Genomic DNA, 24,645 nt, shown 5'->3' on the forward strand with positions numbered 1-24,645 from the left:
GACCCCTGAACATTAGGTCCAGTCGTGACCGACTCTGGGGTTGCAGCGCTCATCTCGCTTTATTGGCCGAGGGAGCCGGCGTACAGCTTCCAGGTCATGTGGCCAGCATGACTAAGCCACTTCTGGCAAAACCAGAGCAACACACGGAAACGCCATTTACCTTCCCGCCAGAGCGGTACCTATTTGTCTACTTGTACTTTGACATGCTTTCGAACTGCTAGGTGGGCAGGAGCTGGGACCGAGCAATGGGAGCTCACCCCGTCGCAGGGATTCGAACCACCGACCTTCTGATCGGCAAGTCCTAGGCTCTGTGGTTTAACCCACAGCGCCACCCGCGTCCCTCATTATTAAAATTAAAATAAAATAAAAATGAACCTAAAGGTCACTTGCCTTATTCATAGGGATAGGTGGATCTGCTCATTTCAGTTTCTCCTTTTTGCCATTCTTAAGCTTCATTCTTCACATTCCCAGATCTGCATATTTAAAAAAAAAAAAATCTCAGGAAAATTCATACGTGTGAATTTCTGCTCCTATGCACATTTTTACATGCAAGTCTCCCTAAAGTAAACCCATCTTAGCACAACTATTTTCCCTAATATAATACATTTTTTAGTGTTATTTTCACTAATGTATGCATTTTTGTATACACTTTTCCATAGCACATGCTATTTTTTTGTAAGCAAATTTCGGCTGGAGAACGTTGCAAATTTCAAAGAAGCCTGTGGGATTTTGAAGGATGGCTGTGTTTCTGGTTCCTGCATTGTTTCAGAACCTGCAAATCAGGTTAAGGTCACATTTAAATGCAGACTGACTTGAACTTCCTCCCACCCACCCCACCCCCGCCTCTACTTGTTACTTTCTGCAGCCTGTTGCTTAATATGGTTGTGGTGGGAAGTGAGGAGAGATGCAACCGGCTGGCTTTTGCGACACCTGCCTCAAGCGAGAGTAGGATGTGACAAGAGAAAATGTGATGTCTTCCTGGCCTGCCTCCCACCACCAGTCCGGCACCCTCCCACTGGGAGAGACATTTGCTGGGTGTTGGGGAACCAAATGTCCTCATCACAAGAAAGCAAAAAAATGTCCTGTGAGGTTTCTTTCCCCATTTGGTTTTATTAAAGCTTTTTCATAATATAATACAATGAAAGAAACTAATCTAAATAGAAACAAAAGGGGGGAAGGAAAGGAAATGCAGAGTCCTCTTGCAAAGGTAGCTCTTAACCCTTGTCTCACAAAGACAGAGGTGGACCCTCCCAGCGCTCACCTGAGACCTTCCCTTTCTTCTCCCAGTCTCTCACCTTGGGAGATCTTCCCTTGCCTGCCTCTCACACAGAGTTTTTCACCAACCAGCTATCACCTTCATGTGTGTGTAATCCTTGGATTCCAATAATGGCCCAGAGCAAAGGACACCCAGGAAAACATAAGAAAAGAGAGAACAGGAAGAAGATAAAAAAGAGTGACTGAGTTTGTGAGAGAGAGGAGAGAGAGAGAGAGAGAGAGAGAGAGAGAGAAAGAGAGAGAGAGAGAGAAGTCTTCCAATTTTCCATCTGCCAATTACATAAAAGAAATTATTTAAAACATTCACTCTAGGATGACATCCAGCTGTTCTACTTTTTGCTAAGCAATATTTCCCCAATCTTCAGACCCAAATGTCTCAGAAAAAGGTGGGATAAAAATGAAATAAATAAATAAATTATGAACTTATAAGCAGCATGTTATGCATTATCTCTACATAGCCAAACATTGACTAATGAATCTGTGCACACCCAAACCCTCACATTCCCACATTGCACTGGCCACCCGTCAACACAGCAGAGAAGGTGGCAGGGTGTTAAGTCATCACGAGACAGCACCTGCAGGTGTCTTCTAACTTCCAGGTGTGTGTTTGGCATACAGAATCCATCAAATTAGTTCTGGCAGATGTTATTTTGAGATGCAGAGTGGGGCAGCCACCGCAGTGAGGAAGGAGAGAGGGGAAGGTGCAAGGAAGAAAATCACCTCTGCTGAGATTCCCGTCAAGACGCATTTGCATAATTAAAGCTTAAATTAGTCCCTCTCCTGTCATAACTATTGGAATGCTTTCAGAGCATGTAAGGTGGTGTTGACTGCAGAAATGTTCTGTCCCAGTAGAGGGTCAAGCGATGCGGACAAGAATTCAGATGAAGTGTCACTGACAGCTGGGGGCAGGGCACTGTTTCTGTGGCTCTCAGTGGCCCCCAAAAAATCAGGAGGAAAATGCAGCTTCTAGGCAATAACTACTAGCCTGGTAATAGCCTCTGCCTTAATCAATACTAGGGATGCGGGTGGCGCTGTGGGTTAAACCACAGAGGCTAGGACTTTCCGATCAGAAAGTTGGCTGTTCAAATCCCCATGACGGGGTAAGCTCCCGTTGCTCAGTCCCTGCTCCTGCCAACCTAGCAGTTCAAAAGCACATCAAAGTGCAAGTAGATAAATAGGTACCGCTCCAGCGGGAAGGTAAACGGCGTTTCCGTGCGTTGCTCTGGTTCGCCAGAAGCAGCTTAGTCATGCTGGCCACATGACCAGAAGCTGTACGCCAGCTCCCTCGGCCAATAAAGCGAGATGAGCGCTGCAACCCCAGAGTTGGCCACGACTGGACCTAACGGTCAGGGGTCCCTTTACCTTTACCTTTAATCAATACTGGGACTCGGTCCCTTTAGCTGTGATTCCTGTGTTGCAGAAAGTTCAGCTAGATAACCTTGGAGTGGCTTCTAACTCTACAATTCTATGATTCTCTAGCAATCTGCAGTCCATTGGCAAGTGATGGGCTTCCTCAAAGATCTATCCTGGGGAAACGTTACTGATTTGCCCCACTCCCCCACAACTAGGACTTCTGACAGTTCCATTGCTACTGCTACAGGAAAAAAGCACCAAATTAGTTCCTGGGTTTATCTTTATCCTCATCCCTCCCCATCCCTTTTCTGTGTGTAGTGTCTTTTGGTCTATGAGCCTGTGTACAGGGATCCTTGTGCTGAACCAAGGCCCTGCCCCAAAATAGATAAATTAAGATTCCAGCTGACAAAGACCTGGAGAAAGGGTTGGGTTAAATAGGAACCTATTAAACTGTCTTCTGCTGAGTCAGACAACTGGTCCACCTAGCTCAGTATTGTCTACACTGACTGGCAACAGCTCTCCAGGGTTTCACACAGGAGCCTTTCCTAGCCCTGCATGGAGATGCCACTGGGGTTGAAGCTGGGACCTTCTACATGCAAAGCGAGTAAGTGCTCCGCCACTGAGCTACAACCCCTTCCCAAAGTTAGCAAGGTCATTAACATTTCACTGGCTCAAAAACTGAGTGTTGCTAACATCAGACACACACAACCCATTGTCTTTTATTCTGAGAATTTGGTACTCTTTGGGAATAGCGGGGGTTGACTGGGGGGAGAGCATTCTGTTTGTGAAATGACAAGTGTCTTTCTCAGGAACATCCTGGCAGGACACTCTGTGCCAAGAACAGATTCTCCAGAAATAGCATGGGAGACAGATTTTTATCACGAGGTCCACAAAACACTAGGCCTGCTGTTTCTGCCTCCGTTTCTGAGAGCAATGCTGCTGTCTATGGAATGGATATGGGAGAAAAACTTTGGAACTCTCTGTGTTTCCAAAGAGGGCTGTGTTGGAACATCTTGTCATCACCGCCACCTCCCTTCACAGCTAGGGAAGCGGAAATCAATCAATTTCAGTTTCTCATTTTTTCCTAATCTGAAGTTTAATCCTCCACATTTTGACATCAGTTTGTGATTAATTTAAAGACCTTGTGGAAATTCACTAGCGTTTTACCAAGAATTTCTCCAAATGCCTGTGTGCACCGACATCACTTTCCACGACCTCCCATTTTAATAGCATATGGACATCAGTAGAGGCTGCTGGATCAGGCCAAAGGCAGCCCATCCAGTCAAGCGTCCTGTTCTCACAGTGGCATCCCAGATACCCCAATGGTAAACCTACAAGCAGGAGCTGAGCAAAAGAAGAGGTCCCTATTGCCAATCCTCTGTGTTCCAAATAAACAAGTTTTCCTATGATTCAGCAGATTAATGGAAAGGGGTGATCACCCTTAAAGTACAAAGACTTCCTTAGGCTGCTGCAAATCTGAAACAACCAAGAAAAACAGGTTTGCAAAGTGGTATTGTGGGGCCACAAAGGGATGCGGGTGGCACTGTGGGTTAAACCACAGAACCTAGGACTTGCCGATCAGAAGGTTGGCGGTTCGAATCCCCGCAACGGGGTGAGCTCCCATTGTTCGGTCCCTGCTCCTGCCAACCTAGCAGTTCGAAAGCACATCAAAGTGCAAGTAGATAAATAGGTACCACTCCAGCGGGAAGGTAAACGGCGTTTCCGTGCGCTGCTCTAGTCCGTCAGAAGCAGCTTCGCCATGCTGGCCACATGACCCGGAAGCTGTACGCTGGCTCCCTCAGCCAATAAAGCAAGATGAGCGCCACAACCCCAGAGTCGGTCACAACTGAACCTAGTGGTCAGGGGTCCCCTTACCTTTTATTGTGGGGCCACAGCATGACAGCTCACTTTTATGGATACTGTACCAGAGGCAGCAGCTGCATACACTGAGCACATTCACCGCCCCTCCCTGAAGATTCCTGGGAACTGTAGTTTATCTCACACAGGGCTATAATTCCCAACACCCTAAACAAACTACAGTTCACAGGATTCAGGGGTGAAGGTGCTTTAAATGTGCACAGCTGACATCCATAATGTTTCTGTACGGAAAACAAAACATCCTTGTCCATGCAGTCTGTCCCTCATCTTCTTGACAAGTTGTAACATTCTTGGCAGCCGCTCACAATGATCCTAATAGGACTGGATAATGAGCCACCGCCCCTTTTTTCCACACTGATCGGTAGCTCTAAGATTTTCATAAGCCATGTGGGTTTCTGATGTTAGAAGCCTGACATCATGTGGACATAAGTGATATTCCCACCAAAATTTAAGAGTAGTCAAAGCTGTGGTGGATTGGGGCCTTCCCACTCTTGGGGTCCCTTCCAACTCTACAGTTCTACGATTCTGTGAAACGGCTCATTTGGAAGCAATGTGCAATTTCTTTTTAACAAGGATTCCAGCTACAATGGAAGCTGGTTTTATTACCAGTCCACCATGGAGCTGTGCTGAGATTATCTGTGGGGTTGGGGAGGGGAATTACCTTAACGTGAAGTGTTGAGCTTTTATTTTTGCTCAGGCGCTGTGATGGATGAATGTCCAAGCCATTACCATCTAAGAGACGCCACAGGACAGCAAGCCTGCCAAAAAAGCAAGCCTGGGATTTGGCAGCTAGGGCAGAATGCCTCGCTCAGGGTTGTTGTTTTCTTTGCTATTCCTTTGAAGCAAAATTCTACTATACTGTACTGGTTTGATGAATAGACCACAAAGATTTGAGAAGTTATTTAAATGTGCACAATAAATTTTAATAGAGGCTGTTCTTGACCAGCAAAGCATTTCCAAAAAATCTATAATTGAATTCGTAGAATGGCAGAATGGTAGAGTTGGAAGGGAGCCCAAGGGTCATCTAGCCCAACCCCTTGCACTGCAGCTTTGAAATGGCTTTTAAAAAATTATGAGTCATTCATCACCCTGCTCAATGCTGTTTTTGTAAGATGGAACCCAATTTTAAAAACTGAAACAGGATTCCTAACAGTCCCAACTGGCAGTGACTTAGTGCTCAGGCCTCCCCACAGCAGCTGGGATCATAGAGATGGGCTAGAGAGGTGCACACTCAGGCAGCAATCTTTCAATGGCAACCAGCATCACATAGCACAAAGACAGATGAAAAAGTAGAGAGGTGCATCTTGTTTGTCTGTCTGAGTAGGGTGTTTCCGGCTTTGCATTGGAAGCTTGAGGGTTTTCCCCATCAGAAGAGGGAGAAAAGGAAGGCCGGATGGTGGCCAGTGTTGCTCACAGCATCCCTGACCATCATTTAAGTCACCCCAGGGTGCCACAGCACACTGGTTGTAAAACCACTCCTTTAGATACTTGAAAATGGCTCTCCTATCTCCTCTCAATCTCCTCTTCTCCAGGCTAAACATCCTCAAATCCCTCAGCCATTTCTCATAAGGCTTGTTTGCCAGACCCTTCATCATATCAGACACCCTCCTGCTAATCAGTATCTTTCTTAAACTATTGTGCCCAAAACTGGACCCAGAACCCCAGGTGGGTTCTGGCTAGAGCAGAATAGACCGATAGTATGAGATGTGCAAAATTGGGAGAAGGGAGTTTCACAGACCATTGCCCTTGAGGGGTGTAAGGTAAAGGTAAAGGGACCCCTGACTGTTAGGTCCAGTCGCGGACGACTCTGGGGTTGTGGTGCTCATCTCGCTTTACTGGCCGAGGAGCCGGCGTACAGCTTCCAGGTCATGTGGCCAGCATGACTAAGCCGCTTCTGGTGAACCAGAGCAGCGCACGGAAACGGCGTTTACCTTCCTGGCAGAGTGGTACCTATTTATCTAATTGCACTTTGACGTGCATTTGAACTGCTAGGTTGGCAGGAGCTGGGACCAAGCAACGGGAGCTCACCCCGTTGCGGGGATTCAAACCACCGACCTTCTGATCAGCAAGCCTTAGGCTGTGTGGTTTTGACCACAGCGCCACCCGCGTCCCCTTGAGGGGTGTAGAAAGGTACAAAATGCCCTGGCAATTAAGCCTGTAGTTTTATTACTTATTAAATGTGGTGTAGTGGTTAAGAGCAGTAGTCTCGTAATCTGGGGAACCGGGTTCGCTTCCCCGCTCCTCCACATGCAGCTGCTGGGTGACCTTGGGCCAGTCACACTTCTTTGAAGTCTCTCAGCCCCACTCACCTCACAGAGTGTTTGTTGTGGGGGAGGAAGGGAAAGGAGAATGTTAGCCGCTTTGAGACTCCTGAAGGGGACTGAAAGGCGGGATATCAAATCCAAACTCTTCTTCTTCTAAATTTATATTCCACCTTATTTCCTCCAAGGAGCTCAAAGTGTTATACGTGATTCTCCTCCACATTTAATCCCCACAACAACTTGTGAGGTAGATTAGTCTGAGAGGCAGTGACTGGTCCAAGGTCACCCTGTGGAATTCATGGCCAAGTAGGGATTTGATCCTTGTCCTCCAAGATCCTAGTCTGACACCACTACACCACACTGGCTCTCACAAGGAGAAGCCAAGGTAGAGTCATAGCACCAGGTATCCTATTTCCCACAGTCGCCCATCAAAAAAAAAATGGTTCAGGAAGCCCACAATATTCTGGCTTCCTGCTTGTCCAGCAGAATTGGACAGGTATCGTTTTAGCTTGAAACTGATACCTGACATAATTTGCTCCCTGGACCATTATAACATCTTTTGCTTGGGGCAAGAATCAATTATCTAAAATGGGTTTGCTCTGGAGAAATGGTCAAGAATGGTAGTTTGTTAAAAAAAAAAGAAAAATTGTGGCCTGGGGGTAGTAAAAAATCAGCTAGGCAACATTTTTGGCAGAAATCGCTACCTGTCAGGATCTGCTGATTATACCACGCTTGTTTCCCAGCCTTAGGAGCAGATCAGGCTTGCTTAATCCAGACTGATCTTTTCTGGAACCAGCTCCCTGTCAAAACAGCTGACCATCTGCTTCCCAGTGCCAAAGGCAACAGAATATGATGGGCAGCATGTTGGAATGACTCCGTTGCCTGAATTGCTTCCTTTCAAATATCTGATGGGATATCATTAATGACAGCCAGGTCATTGAAACCTGCCTGTCGGAATCTCCTGCCTGCCCCAACTCTTAAACATTTGCTACAGGAAAAAAATTAAACCCATTTCCCACAGCAAACATATAAAGTATGGATATCACAGATGTGTGTACATGCATATTTGTTTATAAACTTATACCTTCAACCAAATAAAAATTAATAATAATAATAAACCTTCATGTTGGCTCACAACCAAGGCAATAGAATAGAGTAAAACTGTTAAACCAGATCCATAAAACATCAGCAACTAAGATCAATAAACATTGGAAGTAAAATCTACTTAACAGCTTTTGAGTCCAGGCTCTAAAGTATGAAGCCCTGGTGAAATAAATGTTGTTGTTTTTCAGGATCCCCTAAATTATAGGGCTTAAAAGAGTCGAAATCCCTTAGGTACATATGAAGCTGTGTTCTACCAAATCAGACCACTGGTCTGTCTAACTCAGATGTTGTAAACAGCTTTTAGATGTTTTACGATCAGGCGTTGTATTAATTTTTAAATAAATAAATAAATAAGTATTGTCTATACTGACTGGCAGCATATTTCCAAGATTTCTCCCAGTCCCACCTGGAAATGCTACTGGGATTTGAACCAGGGACCTTCTGCATGCAAAGCATCTGCTCTGCCACTGAGCTACGACCCCTTCCCCAGTTTCTGATATTTCTCTTCTGGATGAGGGACACCCTCCCCACACACACACCTCACATACACAGTGCCCTCCACCTGCTATGTGCCAAGGAGGCATCACTTGAAGAAGTGATCTTCTGGTCTTAAACTACACTGTGCATACAGATTCAATAATACTCCCTCTCAAATATCCCAAATTGTATATAGCAGGGGTAACCAGCATGTTGCTCCCCAAAGATACTGTGGACTATAAGTTCATCGCTTGCTGCCTGGGACTGATAGGAGCTGTGGTCCATGACATCCAGAGAGCAACACATTTGCACCTTTGTTGCATGGGGTGCCGCTTCTTCAATTTAACCTGGAAAGTAAATTGTAACCAACAAAGCTGTAGAGGATTGGACAAATTCGTGGAGGAGGCTATTATTGGCTACTAGCTACAATGACTATGCTCTGCCTTCATGGTTGGAGGCAGTATTGCTTTTGAATACCAGTTGCTGGAAACTGGAGGAGGCAAAGGTTGCTGTTTTGCTCAGAACCTGCTTGAGGACTTCCTGTAATGAGAATCTGCTTAGCCACTGTGAGAACAGGATGCTGAACTAGATGGACCACTTTTGGTCCGATTCAACAAGCTCTTCTTGTGTTCTTAGTGTCGGGTGGGGGGTGGTGGAGAGACAACAAAGTTGCTACCACTCAGTGGATTTGTAACTGGCTGACTGACCGAACCCAAAGGGTGCTCATCAATGGTTCCTCTTCATCCTGGAGAAGAGTGACTAGTGGGGTGCCACAGGGTTCTGTCTTGGGCCCGGTCTTATTCAACATCTTTATCAACGACTTGGATGATGGACTCAAGGGCATCCTGATCAAATTTGCAGATGACACCAAACTGGGAGGGGTGGCTAACACCCCAGAGGACAAGATCAGACTTCAAAACGACCTTGACAGATTAGAGAACTGGGCCAAAACAAACAAGATGAATTTTAACAGGGAGAAATGTAAAGTATTGCACTTGGGCAAAAAAAATGAGAGGCACAAATACAAGACGGGTGACACCTGGCTTGAGAGCACTACATGTGAAAAGGATCTAGGAGTCTTGGTTGACCACAAACTTGACATGAGCCAACAGTGTGACGTGGCAGCTAAAAAAGCCAATGCAATTCTGGTCTGCATCAATAGGAGTATAGCATCTAGATCAAGGGAAGTAATAGTGCCACTGTATTCTGCTCTGGTCAGACCTCACCTGGAGTACTGTGTCCAGTTCTGGGCACCACAGTTCAAGAAGGACACTGACAAACTGGAACGTGTCCAGAGGAGGGCAACCAAAATGGTCAAAGGCCTGGAAACGATGCCTTATGAGGAACGGCTAAGGGAGCTGGGCATGTTTAGCCTGGAGAAGAGGAGGTTAAGGGGTGATATGATAGCCATGTTCAAATATATAAAAGGATGTCACATAGAGGAGGGAGAAAGGTTGTTTTCTGCTGCTCCAGAGAAGCGGACACGGAGCAATGGATCCAAACTACAAGAAAGAAGATTCCACCTAAACATTAGGAAGAACTTCCTGACAGTAAGAGCTGTTCGACAGTGGAATTTGCTGCCAAGGAGTGTGGTGGAGTCTCCTTCTTTGGAGGTCTTTAAGCAGAGGCTTGACAACCATATGTCAGGAGTGCTCTGGTGGTGTTTCCTGCTTGGCAGGGGGTTGAACTCGATGGCCCTTGTGGTCTCTTCCAACTCTATGATTCTATGATAAGCCAGCACCTTTAATTCTGAAGTTAATTTATATCACGAGATCTCTGCTCCTTTATGTGTTTTGTGTGTGAAGAAGTGACCTCACATTAGGAGGGAAAAACAACTGGCGGCTTCTGAATAGACAGGAAACAATTCCTCCCACGAGCAATTATAACTCCGGGAAAGCAATTTGAGATGGAGGCACTGGTTCCTCATATTGTGTTTCAATTTGAGGGTCAACAATCCAGCTAGGTGATGTAGTTCTATAGCTGTAGCAATTGAGTTTTTCTGTGGATCATGAAGTTGATGGGTACCAGAATCTGATGCCGAGACAGCTAGCATATTGCTACAGGCCACCTCAATCTCTGCCAAGCAGTAGCAAAATTCTAGGGCTCTTGGCACTTAACCAGGGTTTGTGTTCCTTTGGACACTGTAGTGTTTTTAAGAACTCCTGTAGTATTTCTGTACTTTAGTGTTTTTAAGAAATATGGTTTAGCCACACATATTTACACCTAGGTTTAGGTGGAGGAGGTGCAGAACATTACATCCCAGTACTGTATGCAGAATTCATCATACGAAAGGCTGGGCTGGATGAATCCCTAGCCGGAATTAAGATTGCCGGAAGAAATATCAACAACCTCAGATATGCAGATGACACAACATTGATGGCAGAAAGTGAGGAGGAATTAAAGAACCTTTTAATGAGGGTGAAAGAGGAGAGTGCAAAATATGGTCTGAAGCTCAACATCAAAAAAACAAAGATCATGGCCACTGGGCCCATCACCTCCTGGAAAATAGAAGGGGAAGAAATGGAGGCAGTGAGAGATTTTACTTTCTTGGGTTCCATGATCACTGCAGATGGCGACAGCAGCCACAAAATTAAAAGACGCCTGCTTCTTGGGAGAAAAGCAATGACAAACCTAGACAGCATCTTAAAAAGCAGAGACATCACCTTGCCAACAAAGGTCCGTATAGTTAAAGCTATGGTTTTCCCAGTAGTGATGTATGGAAGTGAGAGCTGGACCATAAAGAAGGCTGATCGCCAAAGAATTGATGCTTTTGAATTATGGTGCTGGAGGAGACTCTTGAGAGTCCCATGGACTGCAAGATCAAACCTCTCCATTCTTAAGGAAATCAGCCCTGAGTGCTCACTGGAAGGACAGATTGTGAAGCTGAGACTCCAATACTTTGGCCACCTCATGAGAAAAGAAGACTCCCTAGAAAAGACCCTGATGTTTGGAAAGATGGAGGGCACAAGGAGAAGGGGACAACAGAGGACGAGATGGTTGGATAGTGTTCTCGAAGCTACCAGCATGAGTTTGACCAAACTGCGGGAGGCAGTGGAAGACAGGAGTGCCTGGCATGCTCTGGCCCATGGGGTCACAAAGAGTCAGACACAACTAAACGACTAAACAACAACAACAACAATGTCTCTTGTTGCTGTCCTCCTAAGTTCAGCAAGCTTGGGCCCAGAGCAAAGCCAGCCATGTTCCCCGGTCTTTTGGTGCAGCATCTCCCAGCCAGCGCACATGGAGTTCTGCCCCTCCCTTCTTCTTCCCAAAAACCATTATTCTAACAGTACTCAAGCCTCGTGTAAAAAGGGCATCTTTTTTCCTATGGCGACATCATGCCCCTGTAACCCTGGCAACGTCCTCTTCCAGCTTTGCTATTGTCTTTTGCTAACATATAGCTTGGGGATGAATTCCAGCCCCTTTTTTCCTGACACTTTTTGTCTCTCACCTATTGTCAGGGTAATGACCCTGCCATCACCTGTCTTTGTTCTTTGATGGCACCTCTGTCAGCCAATCTTCTGAACAAGAGAACCGACTCAGCCTATATTTTTACACTGTGCCTGGCACCTTCCCAATACTCCAAATGCTAAATTCTACCATATACTAGCAATAGTATTATTATTATTATTATTATTATTATTATTATTATTATTATTATTAGAAATGACAAATAGTGAATATATTCAACTGTTTTCAGATAGCCTATTCCAAAGTTAGCCCTCTGATGTGACTCACCTGGGGCTGGGGGTATGAATCAGAGAGTGGTCCAAGCTATCTTGCCCTTGGCACATTCTCTTTAGCACAATTTCCTTGGTGGTCTTTGAGTGTCACCCAAAGAAAAAATATTGTTATGAAATTGTGGGGGGGGGGGCAGATCCCCATAAATTTTTAATTTAGTAAATTTGCACAAACAGAAAGAGTTTTTGAGAGAAAATGAGCTGAAATGAAATAAATAAATTAGTAAATAAATGCACATTAGGGAAAGAAAAGGAAGAACAGGAAACTATGGTGGGAGGCAGGTATGAGGAAACAATAAATGAATAGATTTAGGAAGGGAGGGAGGAAATGTTAGAAAAGGAGAAGAAAGGAAGCAGCCTGAAAGAAACTAAGGCAGTGCAGAAGAAATACAGGAAGAAAGGAGGTGAATAAGTTTAGGAAGGAAAGAAAAGGAAAAGATTTTGCAGTAAGGAAGGAAATAAATGTTAGGAAATAAAGAAAAGGAAGAAGAGGCATTCTGAGGAGAAACTGAGGCAGAATGGAATACTAAAGCAAAGGTTTAGAAAAAAAGGAAGGAAAGAAGGAAATTTAGGAAGGAAAGCAAAGGAAGAGGGAGCATTTTGTGGTTGACTAAGGCAGAGAGAAAGTCAGGAGTGGAAATAGTAAAAAAGTGGAGAAAGAGAAAATAAACGTTAGGAAGAGGAGTTTGAGGTAAAACTGAAGCAGAGTGGGAAAAAGTGAAGGATGGTTTTGAAAAAGGAAGCAAAGGTTGAGAAGGCATCTGGGGGTAACTGAGGCACAGGGAGACAGAAAGCAGACGGGGGGGAGAAGACCCCACCCCAAATATCTCCCTGTGGTGGGAGAGGGTTGCCTTCATTAACCCTTTCTTCTACTTGCCGCCCTCTCCCCGCCACAGGCACAGCCCGGGTCTCGCCGTCTTCGCCGCCGCCTCCCTGCTCCTTCTCTTCTCGCGGGCGGAGGGAGGAAGGCGGGCGGACGGGCGGGCGGAGGGAACAGCCGGGCCGGTTTGAACCAGCGGAGGCGGCGGCAGCAGCAGCAGAAGAAAAAGAAGGTGGAAAGGCGGCAGAAGGGACCCCGGGATAAGTCTGGGAGGCGGTCCCGACCGTCCCTCCCGGTGCCTACTGCGGAGAAGGTGGAGGAGCTGTGTTCCCTCCGAGCATGTGAGGCTGGGGAACGAGCAGCGGAGGGCGGGAAATGGAGGCGGCTGGCCCGGGGTCCGGTTGGCACTGCGCAGGAGGCTGCTGGCGGTGGCGGTAGGCCCGGGAGTTTGCCTTGGCAACGAGGCCTTAGGGGGAGGAGGGCCTGGCAGGGGACGGGAGCGGGGCGAGCGAAACAGGCAATGGCTGTTGCGGTTTTAGAGTGCTGGTTTGGCGCGGGAAGGGAGCCCAACGCCAGGGGCAGGGCGGGGAGAGGGAGCGTTTCCCCCACTAATAATAATAATGTATTAAGTTTATTTGCCGCTTTTTTTGCTATGTCAACTCGAAGCGATTTACAAAAAAAACGAAAACGAAATACACGTTGAAGCGAGGTGTGGCGAATCCGTTCGTCAAAACACCTCATGCTCCGTACCCTTCAGGGCGAGGATCCACCTGCAGAGGCTCTTTATTTAAAGCGGATATTTAGCGTGTATTTAAGGACACAGGATTTCGCCTTGGGCTGAGTTAGGCAACTGGGTTCCGTCCAGCTCAGTACTGTCTACACTGACTGGCAGCAGCAGCGGATCTCCAGGGTTCAGCCCTGCCTGAGGATGCCAGGGGTTGGGACTCAGCATGGGACTCAGCATGCAAGGCAGGTGCACAGGAAGCTACCTTCTACAGATCCAGAGCAACTGTTCCATCTAGCTCAGTATTGCCCACACTTATTGGCAGAATCCAGACGGTCTTTCCCAGCCCTACCTGGAGATGCCATAGGGCAGGCATGTTTAAAGTCCGTTTTGGGGGCCTAATCCGGCCCACCGGTTGGTTTAATCTGGCCTCTGTGGCAGTTTATTTCCTGGGGTAAAATCCTAAAAAACCCCTCAACAGACTTCAATCCTAAAAAAAAAGCTCAACAGCTTTGAGGTAAAATAATTTTTAAAAGCCCAATAATTTCAATCCTTTAAAAAGTCAGCAACTTTGGTTGGCCCTCACGGCCCTTCGCTTCATCAAATCTGGCCCTCTTTGAAAAAAAGCTTGGACACCACTGCCATAGGGGATTGAACCTGGAGCTAAGCAAAGCATGTGCTCTACTACTGAGCTGTGGCCCTTCCCTAAATTTGCATATCCTAATTTACATGTACAGGTACAAGTTTAGAAATTGTGATTGTGACTTTGTCAGTGGTGGTGCATTTGCTTTGCATGCAGGAGGTTCAATTCTCAATGGCATCTCCAGATAGGACTTACCAGCCCTTCATCTGCTATTGAAAGGGTATTAGTTAATATAGAACATGTCGTATGTAGAATTTGATTGGGAAACTTCAGTGCATTGGCTTTCTGCATAACTGTGGCATTGTGTTAATATGCATCTTTTCTTTCTTTTTGTGTTAGGATGGTGTAACAACTTGCCTGAGAACAGTACCTGAGTGGGCCTCCTTGCTACCAATTAGGATGTTTCTCATGGACACCCCCCCTTTGGTGGCCCTCCAGAGGACATGGGAGCCCTTTGTCCCATCGAGGAACTGCAGGTACCCAATCTGCTTCTCAGAATCCGAAGATGATATTGCTAGGACAGCTGTCAGTGCCAAAGTCCAGATGATCATTAACAACCTCCAGAGTGAAGAGGCATCCTTGGATGCCAGCTGCAGTGAATATGGCTGCCTTATGCAGAAAAAGCAGAAGGGAACCAAGGTCAGGAGCCCCAAGCTAAGGGCCAGCGGCAGGACGCTGCAGAAACACATTGAATACACCCAGAGTCACTGTCCTGCCGACTCTGATGGCATGGAGGTGGAAGAGAGCTCAGAATTTGGCCCTCTCTCACTGAATTCTGACAGTGATGATTCCGTTGACCGAGAAATAGAAGAGGCCATCCAAGAGTATCTAAAAAACAAAGGCCAGTGCATTTCACCACTGCCAAGCGAGGCCAAGAGTTTGCACAGTGTAGACAATACAGATTGTAGTTTGTTCCCTATAGATGTGAAGTTGAATGAGGTTCAGTGCCCCTGTTCCCCCAATTACTTTGAGGGAGATATTGCTCCCTCCCCGTGCAGTGCGAGCAGCAACGACTCTTTTGAACAGAGCATCAAAGCTGAGATAGAGCAATTCTTAAATGAGAAGAAACAGCAATCAAGGAAAAAGGATATAACACTGGGGAGTAGGAAACTTCACCAGAAAGAGACCCAAGAGAAGTTGGCAGTTAGGAACCGGAGAGAAAGTCGGCAAAGGTATCTGAAGCGAGAGCAGGGCAAGGCACTCTTCTTAAGTCACCACCTGGAACTCGGAAGTGCCAATGCTCCTTCTAAACAGGAGTCAAAAACCAATGGAGAGGAGCTTGGTGACTTCAGTACAACAGGCCAAACAACCTTGAAAACACCTTTGGCTGGTCATTCCTGCATCCTGGAGCAAAGCAGAACAGGCAAGAAAAGGCAGGCACTTTGGAAAGCCAGGGAAGAGCAAACCTTTCAAAGCATAGACATCTCTGATTCAAGTAGTGACGATGGCATTGAAGAAGCTATCCAGCTGTACCAGCTGGAGAAAACCAGGAAGGCAGCAGACTCCAAAGCAGGCCACGCTCCTTTTCCAAAGGAAGAGTTTGGGGCCATCAGGATAAAAGATATATCCGCCAGGTTGATGATCCGTTCAGTAAAAGGTGCATTGCCAGAGATCCCCAGGAAAGCTTTGAGCAGGAAGGGGAGGCAAAGCTGCTCTAAAGCAGCAGAATTAAATAAGTTGGATGCCATTTGCAGCAAGACAGCAGAGAAAGGCAATGTTGGCCCTACTCTGGAAGATGACTTTGGCAAGTGTGCACTCACCTTCCAGGCCTCTTGCAGGACAGACACTGCTGCTGAGCTGATGTGTGCAGAAGCCATCCTGGACATCTCCAAGACCATTTTACCTCTCCCTACAGGAAGCAGCAACAGCAAGTCGTTCGCCACAAGTGATCCTTCATTCTGCTCCCAGAGTGTGCCGCCTTTTCAAATTGAAAGTGACAGCCACAGCGTGAACAGTGATGACAGCATTGAGCAAGAAATAAGAACTTTTTTGGCGGTCAAAGCACAAGCAGGAGGCCTGGTAGCAAAAAATGAAGGGGTCTCACACTTTGCCCAAATTCCTCCCTTCTCTGGGCAACCATTAAAACTGTCACCAAGTCAAAAAAGGAAACCCAAGGCGGGAAGCAAGCGAGACCAAAGCACACAACCAATGCTGTCAAATACGCCCCAAGGGGAAGGTGGTCTGAGCATACTGAAAAACAGTAAGGTTGGAGGGGCAGTGGCTAGCTGCCAACAAGATGCTGTAACCATTGCCAGTTTAATAGATTTTGGAAACCCTTTGTCACAAGGACAGCTTGGTGCTAGAGAACTTTTTAAAAGCATGGCATGGGGTCAACAGAAGTACATCATAGAGGATAAGAGCAGTTCTTTGGACAGTGATGAGGACTTGGACACAGCTATCAAGGACCTCTTGAGGTCCAAGCGAAAGTTAAAGAAAAAACCCAAAGACCAAAGAATCCCGTGCAAGAAGAGAGTCCGGTTTAGTGAGACAGAGATGCAGATTTTGGAGGATAAAGAAACAGACTGCAAACCCAAAGCTCCCACCTTGCTGAAGAGTTGCCTCATGAGCCCTGGAATAAACTTTGGGGAAGAGGTTGCAAAGAAAGGGCCCCGAAGCATCATGAAGTCCAAAAGTCCAAAAGCCACACAGTGTGTGTTGGAATTTAAAAAAGAATGCCACATTAAGTCAGTGGCAGGGCCCAAAACTCGGGATGGAGCAAAAAGCAATCAGTGTCTTTGGGCTGCCACATCCCTGACAGACAACAGCAGTTCCATGGATAGTGATGACAGCATCGAGCAAGAAATCCAGAGGTTTTTGGCAGAAAAGGCTAAAGATTCCACAGAAGTACCCAGAGCCGATGGGATTGTTGAGAACTTGCAAATTGATAAACCCCAAACAGCCATATCTAAAGCCAAGCACCAGCTGTTTAGAGACGGAGGCAATGCCTTGCTGGAATGGAGTAAAAAAGCAAAGAAGGCAGGTCCACTTATGGTTGTGCTGAGAGGTTCTCTGAAGGCTGAAGAAGAGACAATGCAAAATGCTTCTCTTTGTGACATGCAGGTGGTCTCATCTGAGTGGGATCTGTGCAGTCAAGGTACTGTGCAGACAAAACGATCCGGTTTACCTGCAAAACAGGCAGTGGTTCGAAGAAAGGTTGGCTATGATAGCAAGCTTGACCAAATAAACATTCAACCTGGGAAGGGCAAATCTGAGAACTTTAAATCACAAAATTACTTTAAGCCATTGTCTTCTTTCAAAAGGAAAAGCCCGTATGAGTTCAAAGTTTCCAGCAAGTTTATAGCAGGCCTCAAAAGCACTCAGAATAAAAAAAAACCTGTGCTTGTGGGGAAAGGGCAGGGTGAAGAGCTGTCATTCAAGATGCAGGGAGGTGTCCCAGTATCAGATTTGCTTGGTAAGAGGCAGGTGGTGAGACTGCAGAGAGAGGGAGTTCTAAGATCCAGGTGTCAGGCAAGATTTAAAGAGGCAGATGTATCTTCAAGATGGCCTTGTCCCTTTTTGACTGAGAGGCAAGGGGAAACAGAGGAAGCTTATTTATGCAATGAAGCAGTCAACCTAGCAGATATTAAACCTTTGGAGCCTTGCTGCAGGGGGGACTCCAGCCATGGTCTTCCTTTGCACGTACCCAGCACAGCTAATGAGCAAGGGGTCAGAGTTAGCACAGTGTCCCTGCGTGCTGAGTTCCCTGATGGGGTAGAAGAAGGGAACACCCAGGAGCTTCACACCAGTTGGGAGGAGTGTAGTAAAGTTCCCAGCAGCTGTTATAGCTTGCGACAGATGGAGAATCCTTGATTGGGCAGGATAGGATAGCAGAGAAGCAAGCCCAGAAAGATTTAGAGGAAGGCTGTGCAGAATTTGTAGGTGTAACCCCAATGGAGTATGCACGCTGGTGAAAAGCAAAGACTTCAGTTTGTAAGGGCTTTAATTTTTACAGCATCCGGGTGTGGGTTTTTTTTTAAGGTAAAAGCCTGCATTACAGTTAGGTTTTCTGACATCTTGGTTAATCTCCATGCTGGAAGAGGTGAGGATTTTGTTGCAACATTATGAAGACTGGGGTGAATGTTCTTTTCCTCACCCTCCCCTGCATCATCCTTGAGTTACAAGAACAGAATCTTATAATTGTAGAGTTTGAAGGAATCCAAAGGGTCATCTAGCCCACCCCCCTTACCTACTCAGCACCTCAAGATTCATCCACAGTGGAAAACTTATGCCCCCCCCCCGACCAAGAGATTTATCCTTATCAGATAAAGAAAATGTAATCTTTATTAAGCAGCCCAGAGTGTCGTAGTCTTCAAAGAATTCAAAATGGAAAGAGAATTTGGGACAAATGCAGACAGTCTATCTTTCCATTGAAGGAATCTGTCACCTATTACATGGACTTGATTCCCCTCCCCCCCTTTTTAAAGACTGTTCTAAGTTATTTTAAAAGTGCTTTAAGTGAGTCTTTTTGTAACAGTGTATAGAGCACCCCTAACTGCAGAGAACTGTAGTTCATGTTCATTGTACTACATCAGGATTGGAAAACTTGTGGGGTCTCCAGATGTTGCTGGAGTAAGACATTCCTGGAGCTGATGGGAGTTGTATTCCAGAACTTCTGGAAGGCACCTGGTTGGCAAGGGCTGTCTTAGACGCTTCCACAGAGTCAAGTGTTTCTTTCCAAGAGTAGGTATATTGAAGTTACTTCTTGCCTTCCTTCATAGAAGGTAAACGTGATAGCAGAAAGTGGTTGCATCTCAGAATTTGCATTCCCCCCCTCCAACTAGTCTGTATATTTTTTTTAAAAAAAAATGCTGCTTTCACATCTCATTTTACATTGAAACCTCATGGCAATCTGCCTCTTCTCACTATAAACCTTTACTATACATTCTTCTATTGCTCTTTAAACCCCCAGATCAGTTTATGGGGACCCTTGGGGCGGGGGGCGGGGAGAGAGGGTGCATCTGTATTCATCAGTCAAATTGCAGTACTTTGTAGCTTGTGGTTTCGATTCTGTCTGACTGAAGAAGCACTTTTGAACTTGTTTTGTATATAAGAAATGGTGTACATTCATACATTTATAAGATTTAATAAACTGGGTTCAGAGTTTGAACCATGAAACCAAAAGTTTTCTTTTTTAATGTCTCGGATGTTTCAGAGAGATTTAGGTCCACAGCCACCACTTGGTCCTCTGTCGTTTATCTTACTCAGGCTGTTTCTAAAGGGGCTTTGTCCACACCCTTAAGGTGTGAGCGGAAAGGAACAGTTGTATTCTGTACCCCAGTCAATAATGGAGCCTACTAGATCAGGCCAGAGGGGTCCCATCTAGTCCAGCATCCTGTTCTTACAGTGGCCAACCAAAACCCCCAATGGGAAGAAGCCCACAAGCAAGACCAGAGCAAGAGAGCAACTCTCTCCGCTAATGATTCCCAGCAACTGGTATTCAGAGGCATTCTAGCTCCCAACAGCAGAGGAAGAACAAAAGAAAAACCTGCTGGAAAGGCACCTGCCTGGTATCAATAGCCAAGGTGTTCCAGAGTGTAGGTGCTGCCATACTAAAAGATGGATTTCTTACAAATGGGGAATGAGTATTATGTGGCACCTGTAACAGTGCCAGTTTCACAGGTTGATGCGGTTGTGTGAGCATTTATGGAGTAAGGTAATCTCACAGGTAAACTTATTCCAAGTTTCTGGACTTCATTGTTCTGAATCAAATAGGAACGTAAGTGGCCATATTCCAGCTCTGACTGTTGGCCTACCTAGCTCAGTATTGTCTACAATGACTGGTTTTCCCACAGTTTCCAAAGCCTTTCCAGGGTTTCAGGCAGAGCATTCCCAGCCCTAGCTGGAGATGCCAGCAGGGATTGAACCCGGGACCTTCGACATGTTCCACCAATGAGCTACAGCCCTTCCCCAATTGTGAAGGCAGACAATACATGCAGATTGCTGCAGATTCCCAACATTTTAATGAGGGACACAATACTATTGTTACATGGTAACCTTAATTAAACCTAACAATGATATTCTCTGCAAGCTCTTTGCCGTGGATGCAATCCAAAGCCATTTAACCCCACTTGTTGAAGCCTACAAGAGTTTTCCAGATAGAGAGGAGCATGTAAGCAGAAATTGTTCACTGAAACTAGGGATGGGAGCCAGAGGAAAAAAGTTGTTTTTTCAGGAGCTTCAAAATAGTCAGTTTCCATAATCATTCCTTGGTGTCGTTCCTTAGGATGAAGGAGTGAAAGCTTAAATGGGCAGCAACTTGGCTTCCAGGTGTCCCCTACTTGCAAAAGGATGGCCCCCCAGTCCTGTAACTGGGGTGGAAATTCAGTGTGTCAAAGCAGGTGATGAAGTTTTCTGCACCAGTCACATAGCTCTTCTCTGTGTTGGTGTTGATCCCGGTATTCCGGTATGGGCCAAACTTCACAAGGTGGTTTGAGAAGGCATGTGGGGAAACATGGAAGCTGGTCTGTTGGGAAGAAAGTGGGATGTGAATGATTATCTGGAACCCTGAGGCTAGTGAGTTAACTTGAGTAGCTCAGACCACAGGCAACCCCCTCTAGGCAAACGAAATGAAAGTTTTGTTTAGGAACCTGTGCACTAAGGACACTGACTCCTGCCTAGAAGGCAGGGAGGTCACCCTGCAGTCTATATAAGAACATAAGGAGACCCTGCTGGATCAGAACAAAGGGGGGCCACCCAGTCCAGTTTCCCGTTCTCACAGTGTCCTACCAGAGGCCCACTATGGGAAATTCACAAGCAGAATTCCTAGTGGAAAAGTCTTCTGCCAGTTGGCAATTCCCAGCAATGTATTCAGAGGCATACTGACTCCAGCACTAGAGTTAGCATGTAGGACCTAAGGATCTAAAAAAGAGCTCTGCTTGATTAGGCCAAAGGCATATCTAGTCCAGCTTCCTATCATCACATGCAGATGCTCACTATCAGAAGTTCCCAAGCAGGACCAGAGCACATGAGCAGCACTCCCATCCTGCGGTTTCCAGCAACAGACATTCAGAAGCATTATTGCCTCTTAGCTTATGGAGACAGAGCGTAGCCACCTTGGCTAGTAGCTATCAATAGCCCTCTTCATGCACACTCAGTTGTCCATGTCCCTAAATTTGCCCATGTCACCCAAAATTATGGCACCCTAGAGGGCTATCATAATGAGAATAACTTCTCTCAAAGAACGGGTCCTTTTCTAAGGGGCAATTTCCCTCTTTCTTGGGGACAATTAGAAGTAAAGTTCCAGCTGCATTTTGAGTGCTCTTCTCATGGAGCAACTCATGATATTTTATTCATTATTATAATATGTGTAGGCCACATTTCCATTAAAAATGAAGCAATACAAAATTGCTGGTGTTTCTGCTTATCTTCTTGTAAAAACATCAATACATACTTATTGGGGGGTTTTAAAGCCATGCTCTAAAGGCCTGTCTGGATAATACCATTTTAAGGAGACATCTAAAAAAAGGAAAAAATGATTCCTACCAAACCTCTACTGGCAGGGAGTTACACAGGGCAGGTCCTCCCTAATAAAAGGCTGAATGAACCAGTGTGGTGTAGTGGTTAGTGTGCTGGAGTAGGACCTGGGAGGCCTGGGTTTGAATCCCTACTTGTCATGAAAAGCACTGGGTGTGATCTTGAGCCAGCCTACCTCAAAGGGATGTTAGGAGGAGAAACCGTGGACATGTACAGTGCAGTGCAATGTTGTGGTTAAAGTTGTCGGACTAGGACCAGGGTTCAGTTCCCCACTCACCATGAAGCACACTGGGATGACATTGGGCCAGGCCCTGCCTATCACCCAAACCTACATTGCAGGGTTGTTGTGGAGAATGAGCAGAGGCAGAACTAAGTATGCCACCTTCAGCTCCTTGAAGAAAAAAAGTGGGATATAAATAAAATACATAACCTCAGTGATTGAGGTAGAGCATAAGAGATCAAGTGGTTCTTAAGGTGTACTTTGGCCTCATGATTTCTAGGCCTCTGGATTAACACAAGGACCGTGAACCTGTCTGGGGCACAACTTAACAATTCAGCAAAACGGCTCATACCGGCATTTCATGCACCGTGGGGGGTTTCCCACCGTAGTCCATGTTGGTGGTCCTGAACAGTGGGTTGGGCTCTTTAAATCTGAAAGACAGGATTCCAGTTGAATGTAGGTAAGCACACGTTTCTTAATACTATTAGGACAACCAATGTTGGCAGAAGAATTGGTCATATATATGATCTTGGCAGCTCGGACAGTAATTGCAATTCAGTGGGGGTGGGGAACCCCCAAAACTGGCGTTGGACACTCGGTGCCACTCACTCTGGAACAGAGCTAAAATGGAGAAAATTACATATGATTTGAGATTCCAACAGGGACTAGAACTTCCAGACACTTTTTATATGATTTGGCATTCCTTTATGACTTAAACAGCAGAACCATCATTTTCAGGACAAGCCTGGCAAATGTGGAAGTAGTCTTTACTAGCAGTTTCGTTATTTTAACTCCTGTGCAACTGGATTTGTTATGTGCCTACTTTGTAGTTCCATTTTTCATGTTTTAATTTGCATCTGTTATAACAGTTCTCTTTGTTTTATAGACATGATAAAATGATATTTAATCATATTTACCAAAATAAAAAAGCAGGCACTGACTGGCAGCTGCTCTCCAGAGTTTGAGGCAAGGTTCTTCTCCCCCCCCCACCCAACCTGGTGATTCCTTGAGGGGAGGGCACATCTGTTTGCAAAGCAGGTGCCCACCATCCATCCCTCTCACCTGTAGCCCCGGAACCATCCAGGGTTGTTGAATCTACGAGGCAAGGTTGGCTCCACTCTGTAGTAATCAGAGGTTCTCTGGCCCACCTCCCCATCCTTTTTCTCAAGGGAGACTGTTGCGTCTGGGCAATGCTGTTCCTGGGACATTGCAGAGAGTGTGTGGGGGGGGTTGTAACTCTCTTTCTGAAAGCCAGCAGTGAGGGCGGGGGGAGTGGCAGGAAAGAACCCAGACCTCAAAGATGGTGGTTGGTTCTGTGTAGAAACAAAGCCACAGGGTTGCTAGGAGACCGTACCAAGCAGGAACAGCTCTTAAAGGGACCAGCGTCCGATTTGGACACCTCTCCAAGAATATCAGTATGGATTTGACACCCAGTAATACTAGGCAGTGTTGTGTGGTAGTTAGAGCAAGGTTCAAATCCCCACTCAGCCAGGAAGCTCATTCAGTGACCTTGGGCCTGTCACCGACTCTTAGCCCAATCTACCTCACAGGGCTCTTGCACACCACCTTGAGCTCCTTGGAAGAAAGATGAGCTGTAAATCAAATTCATAATACATAGGACAGGACCACCAAGTCCCACCCACCTCCACCTCTGGATTGATAGTGGGTCAAACCACTGGTTCATCTAGCTCCATATTGCAGACACTGACTGGCAGCAGCTCTCCAAGGTTTCAGATGGGACGTTCTTAGCCCTATCTTGAGATGCCAGTGGGGATTGAACCTGGGACCTTCTGAATGCAAAGCAGGTGCTCTACCACTGAGCTATAGCCCTTCCCCTGAAAATAAAGTAAAATTCTAGAGCTCCTAGCCCTGAAAAAAGCCTGCATTAGAACAGGAGCATGGGTCCATATAGCTGGGTGCTGTCTGCACTGAGTGGCAGCAGCTTCTCAGGGCTTCAGACATAAGGCATCCCCCAACCCTACCTGGAAATGTTTCAGTGGGCATTGAACCTGAGACCTTCTGCATGCAAAGCAGATGCTCAACCACTAAAGTATAGCTTCTCCCCTGAAAATGAAGTAAGATTCTAGTCCTCATGGTTCTGAATAAAAGGCTGAATTAAATAAGAGCATGGGAAGCTGCATTAAACCAATCAGGACATTTGTCCATCTAGATTAGTATTGTCAGCACTGACTGACAGAGACTTATTTATATACCGCCGTATATCCGGTTGCTGCTGATCTTTTAGTGGGGCAGGGTTGAATTAGATCTGCTTAATAATATATATATTAAATTTGGGCAAGAGTTCTAGTTTGGTGGTAGATAATCTGCTTTGAGTACAAAAGGTCCCAGGTTCAGTCCCCAATGGCATCTCCAGGTAGCGCTGGAAGAACCTCTCCCTGAAACCCAGGGGAGCAGCTGTCAGTCAGTTGTCAACACAAAACAAGATGGAGCAAAGTCTTGATTGAGTATAAGGCAGCTTGCCCTGTTCCTATCAATAAGATGTATTATTCGATGACCCTTTCAGGTTGTTTTGAATGCTTGTTTTTGTAAGTTAGGTTTCTGAGCCAGGCGTGACAAAAAAAAAAGGCCTTGGAGATCCGCATTTACCGCGCACGATTCACTTAGTTCTGTAAAGCTGCATTGGCGGGGAGGGAATTGCGTTCGAGTCCGCTTTGCG

The 24,645-nt window shown here is 46.0% G+C and overlaps 2 protein-coding genes and 1 long non-coding RNA gene across 4 annotated transcripts; 1 reads left to right on the plus strand and 2 right to left on the minus strand.

Annotated features, from left to right (window-relative positions):
• Nucleotides 1–398: 398 nt before the first annotated feature.
• LOC128406394 (uncharacterized) lies at nt 399–12,940 on the minus strand. Its single transcript, XR_008328485.1, has 3 exons — nt 12,087–12,940; nt 1,262–1,372; nt 399–473 (listed from the first exon to the last, which is right to left on the minus strand). It is a non-coding gene; the product is annotated as an uncharacterized LOC128406394 (long non-coding RNA).
• A 138-nt stretch (nt 12,941–13,078) lies between these two features.
• Nucleotides 13,079–18,318, plus strand: PPP1R26 (protein phosphatase 1 regulatory subunit 26). Of its 2 annotated transcripts, none has more exons than XM_053373745.1 (2): nt 13,079–13,221; nt 14,615–18,318. In XM_053373745.1, the coding sequence occupies exon 2, from the start codon at nt 14,675–14,677 to the stop codon at nt 18,083–18,085; it is 3,411 nt and encodes a 1,136-aa protein (XP_053229720.1). In that variant the 5' UTR covers nt 13,079–13,221; nt 14,615–14,674; the 3' UTR covers nt 18,086–18,318. The 2 variants fall into 2 exon arrangements, with proteins under 2 accessions (XP_053229720.1, XP_053229721.1); XM_053373746.1 differs by having other exon boundaries at nt 13,120–13,342.
• Nucleotides 18,319–20,208: 1,890 nt separating this feature from the next.
• Nucleotides 20,209–23,307, minus strand: PIERCE1 (piercer of microtubule wall 1). The gene is made up of 3 exons (XM_053374165.1): nt 23,031–23,307; nt 22,321–22,399; nt 20,209–20,738 (listed from the first exon to the last, which is right to left on the minus strand). Exons 1-3 carry the CDS (start codon nt 23,174–23,176, stop codon nt 20,550–20,552), a joined length of 414 nt encoding a protein of 137 aa, XP_053230140.1. The 5' UTR covers nt 23,177–23,307; the 3' UTR covers nt 20,209–20,549.
• Nucleotides 23,308–24,645: the final 1,338 nt, after the last annotated feature.

Source organism: Podarcis raffonei, chromosome Z (assembly GCF_027172205.1).
Source record: "Podarcis raffonei isolate rPodRaf1 chromosome Z, rPodRaf1.pri, whole genome shotgun sequence".
NCBI lineage: Eukaryota > Metazoa > Chordata > Lepidosauria > Squamata > Lacertidae > Podarcis > Podarcis raffonei.

Bases quoted from the DNA above. Each gene is read 5' to 3' on its own strand.
- PPP1R26 (XM_053373745.1), top strand. From the start codon at position 14,675: ATGTTTCTCATGGACACCCCCCCTTTGGTGGCCCTCCAGAGGACATGG.
- PIERCE1 (XM_053374165.1), bottom strand. From the start codon at position 23,176: ATGTCCCAGGAACAGCATTGCCCAGACGCAACAGTCTCCCTTGAGAAA. The intron at 22,400-23,030 runs GTGAGAGGGATG...CCTGTCTTTCAG, and splicing joins GGATGGTTCCGGGGCTACAG to ATTTAAAGAGCCCAACCCAC. The intron at 20,739-22,320 runs GTATGAGCCGTT...TCTTCCCAACAG, and splicing joins CCACGGTGCATGAAATGCCG to ACCAGCTTCCATGTTTCCCC.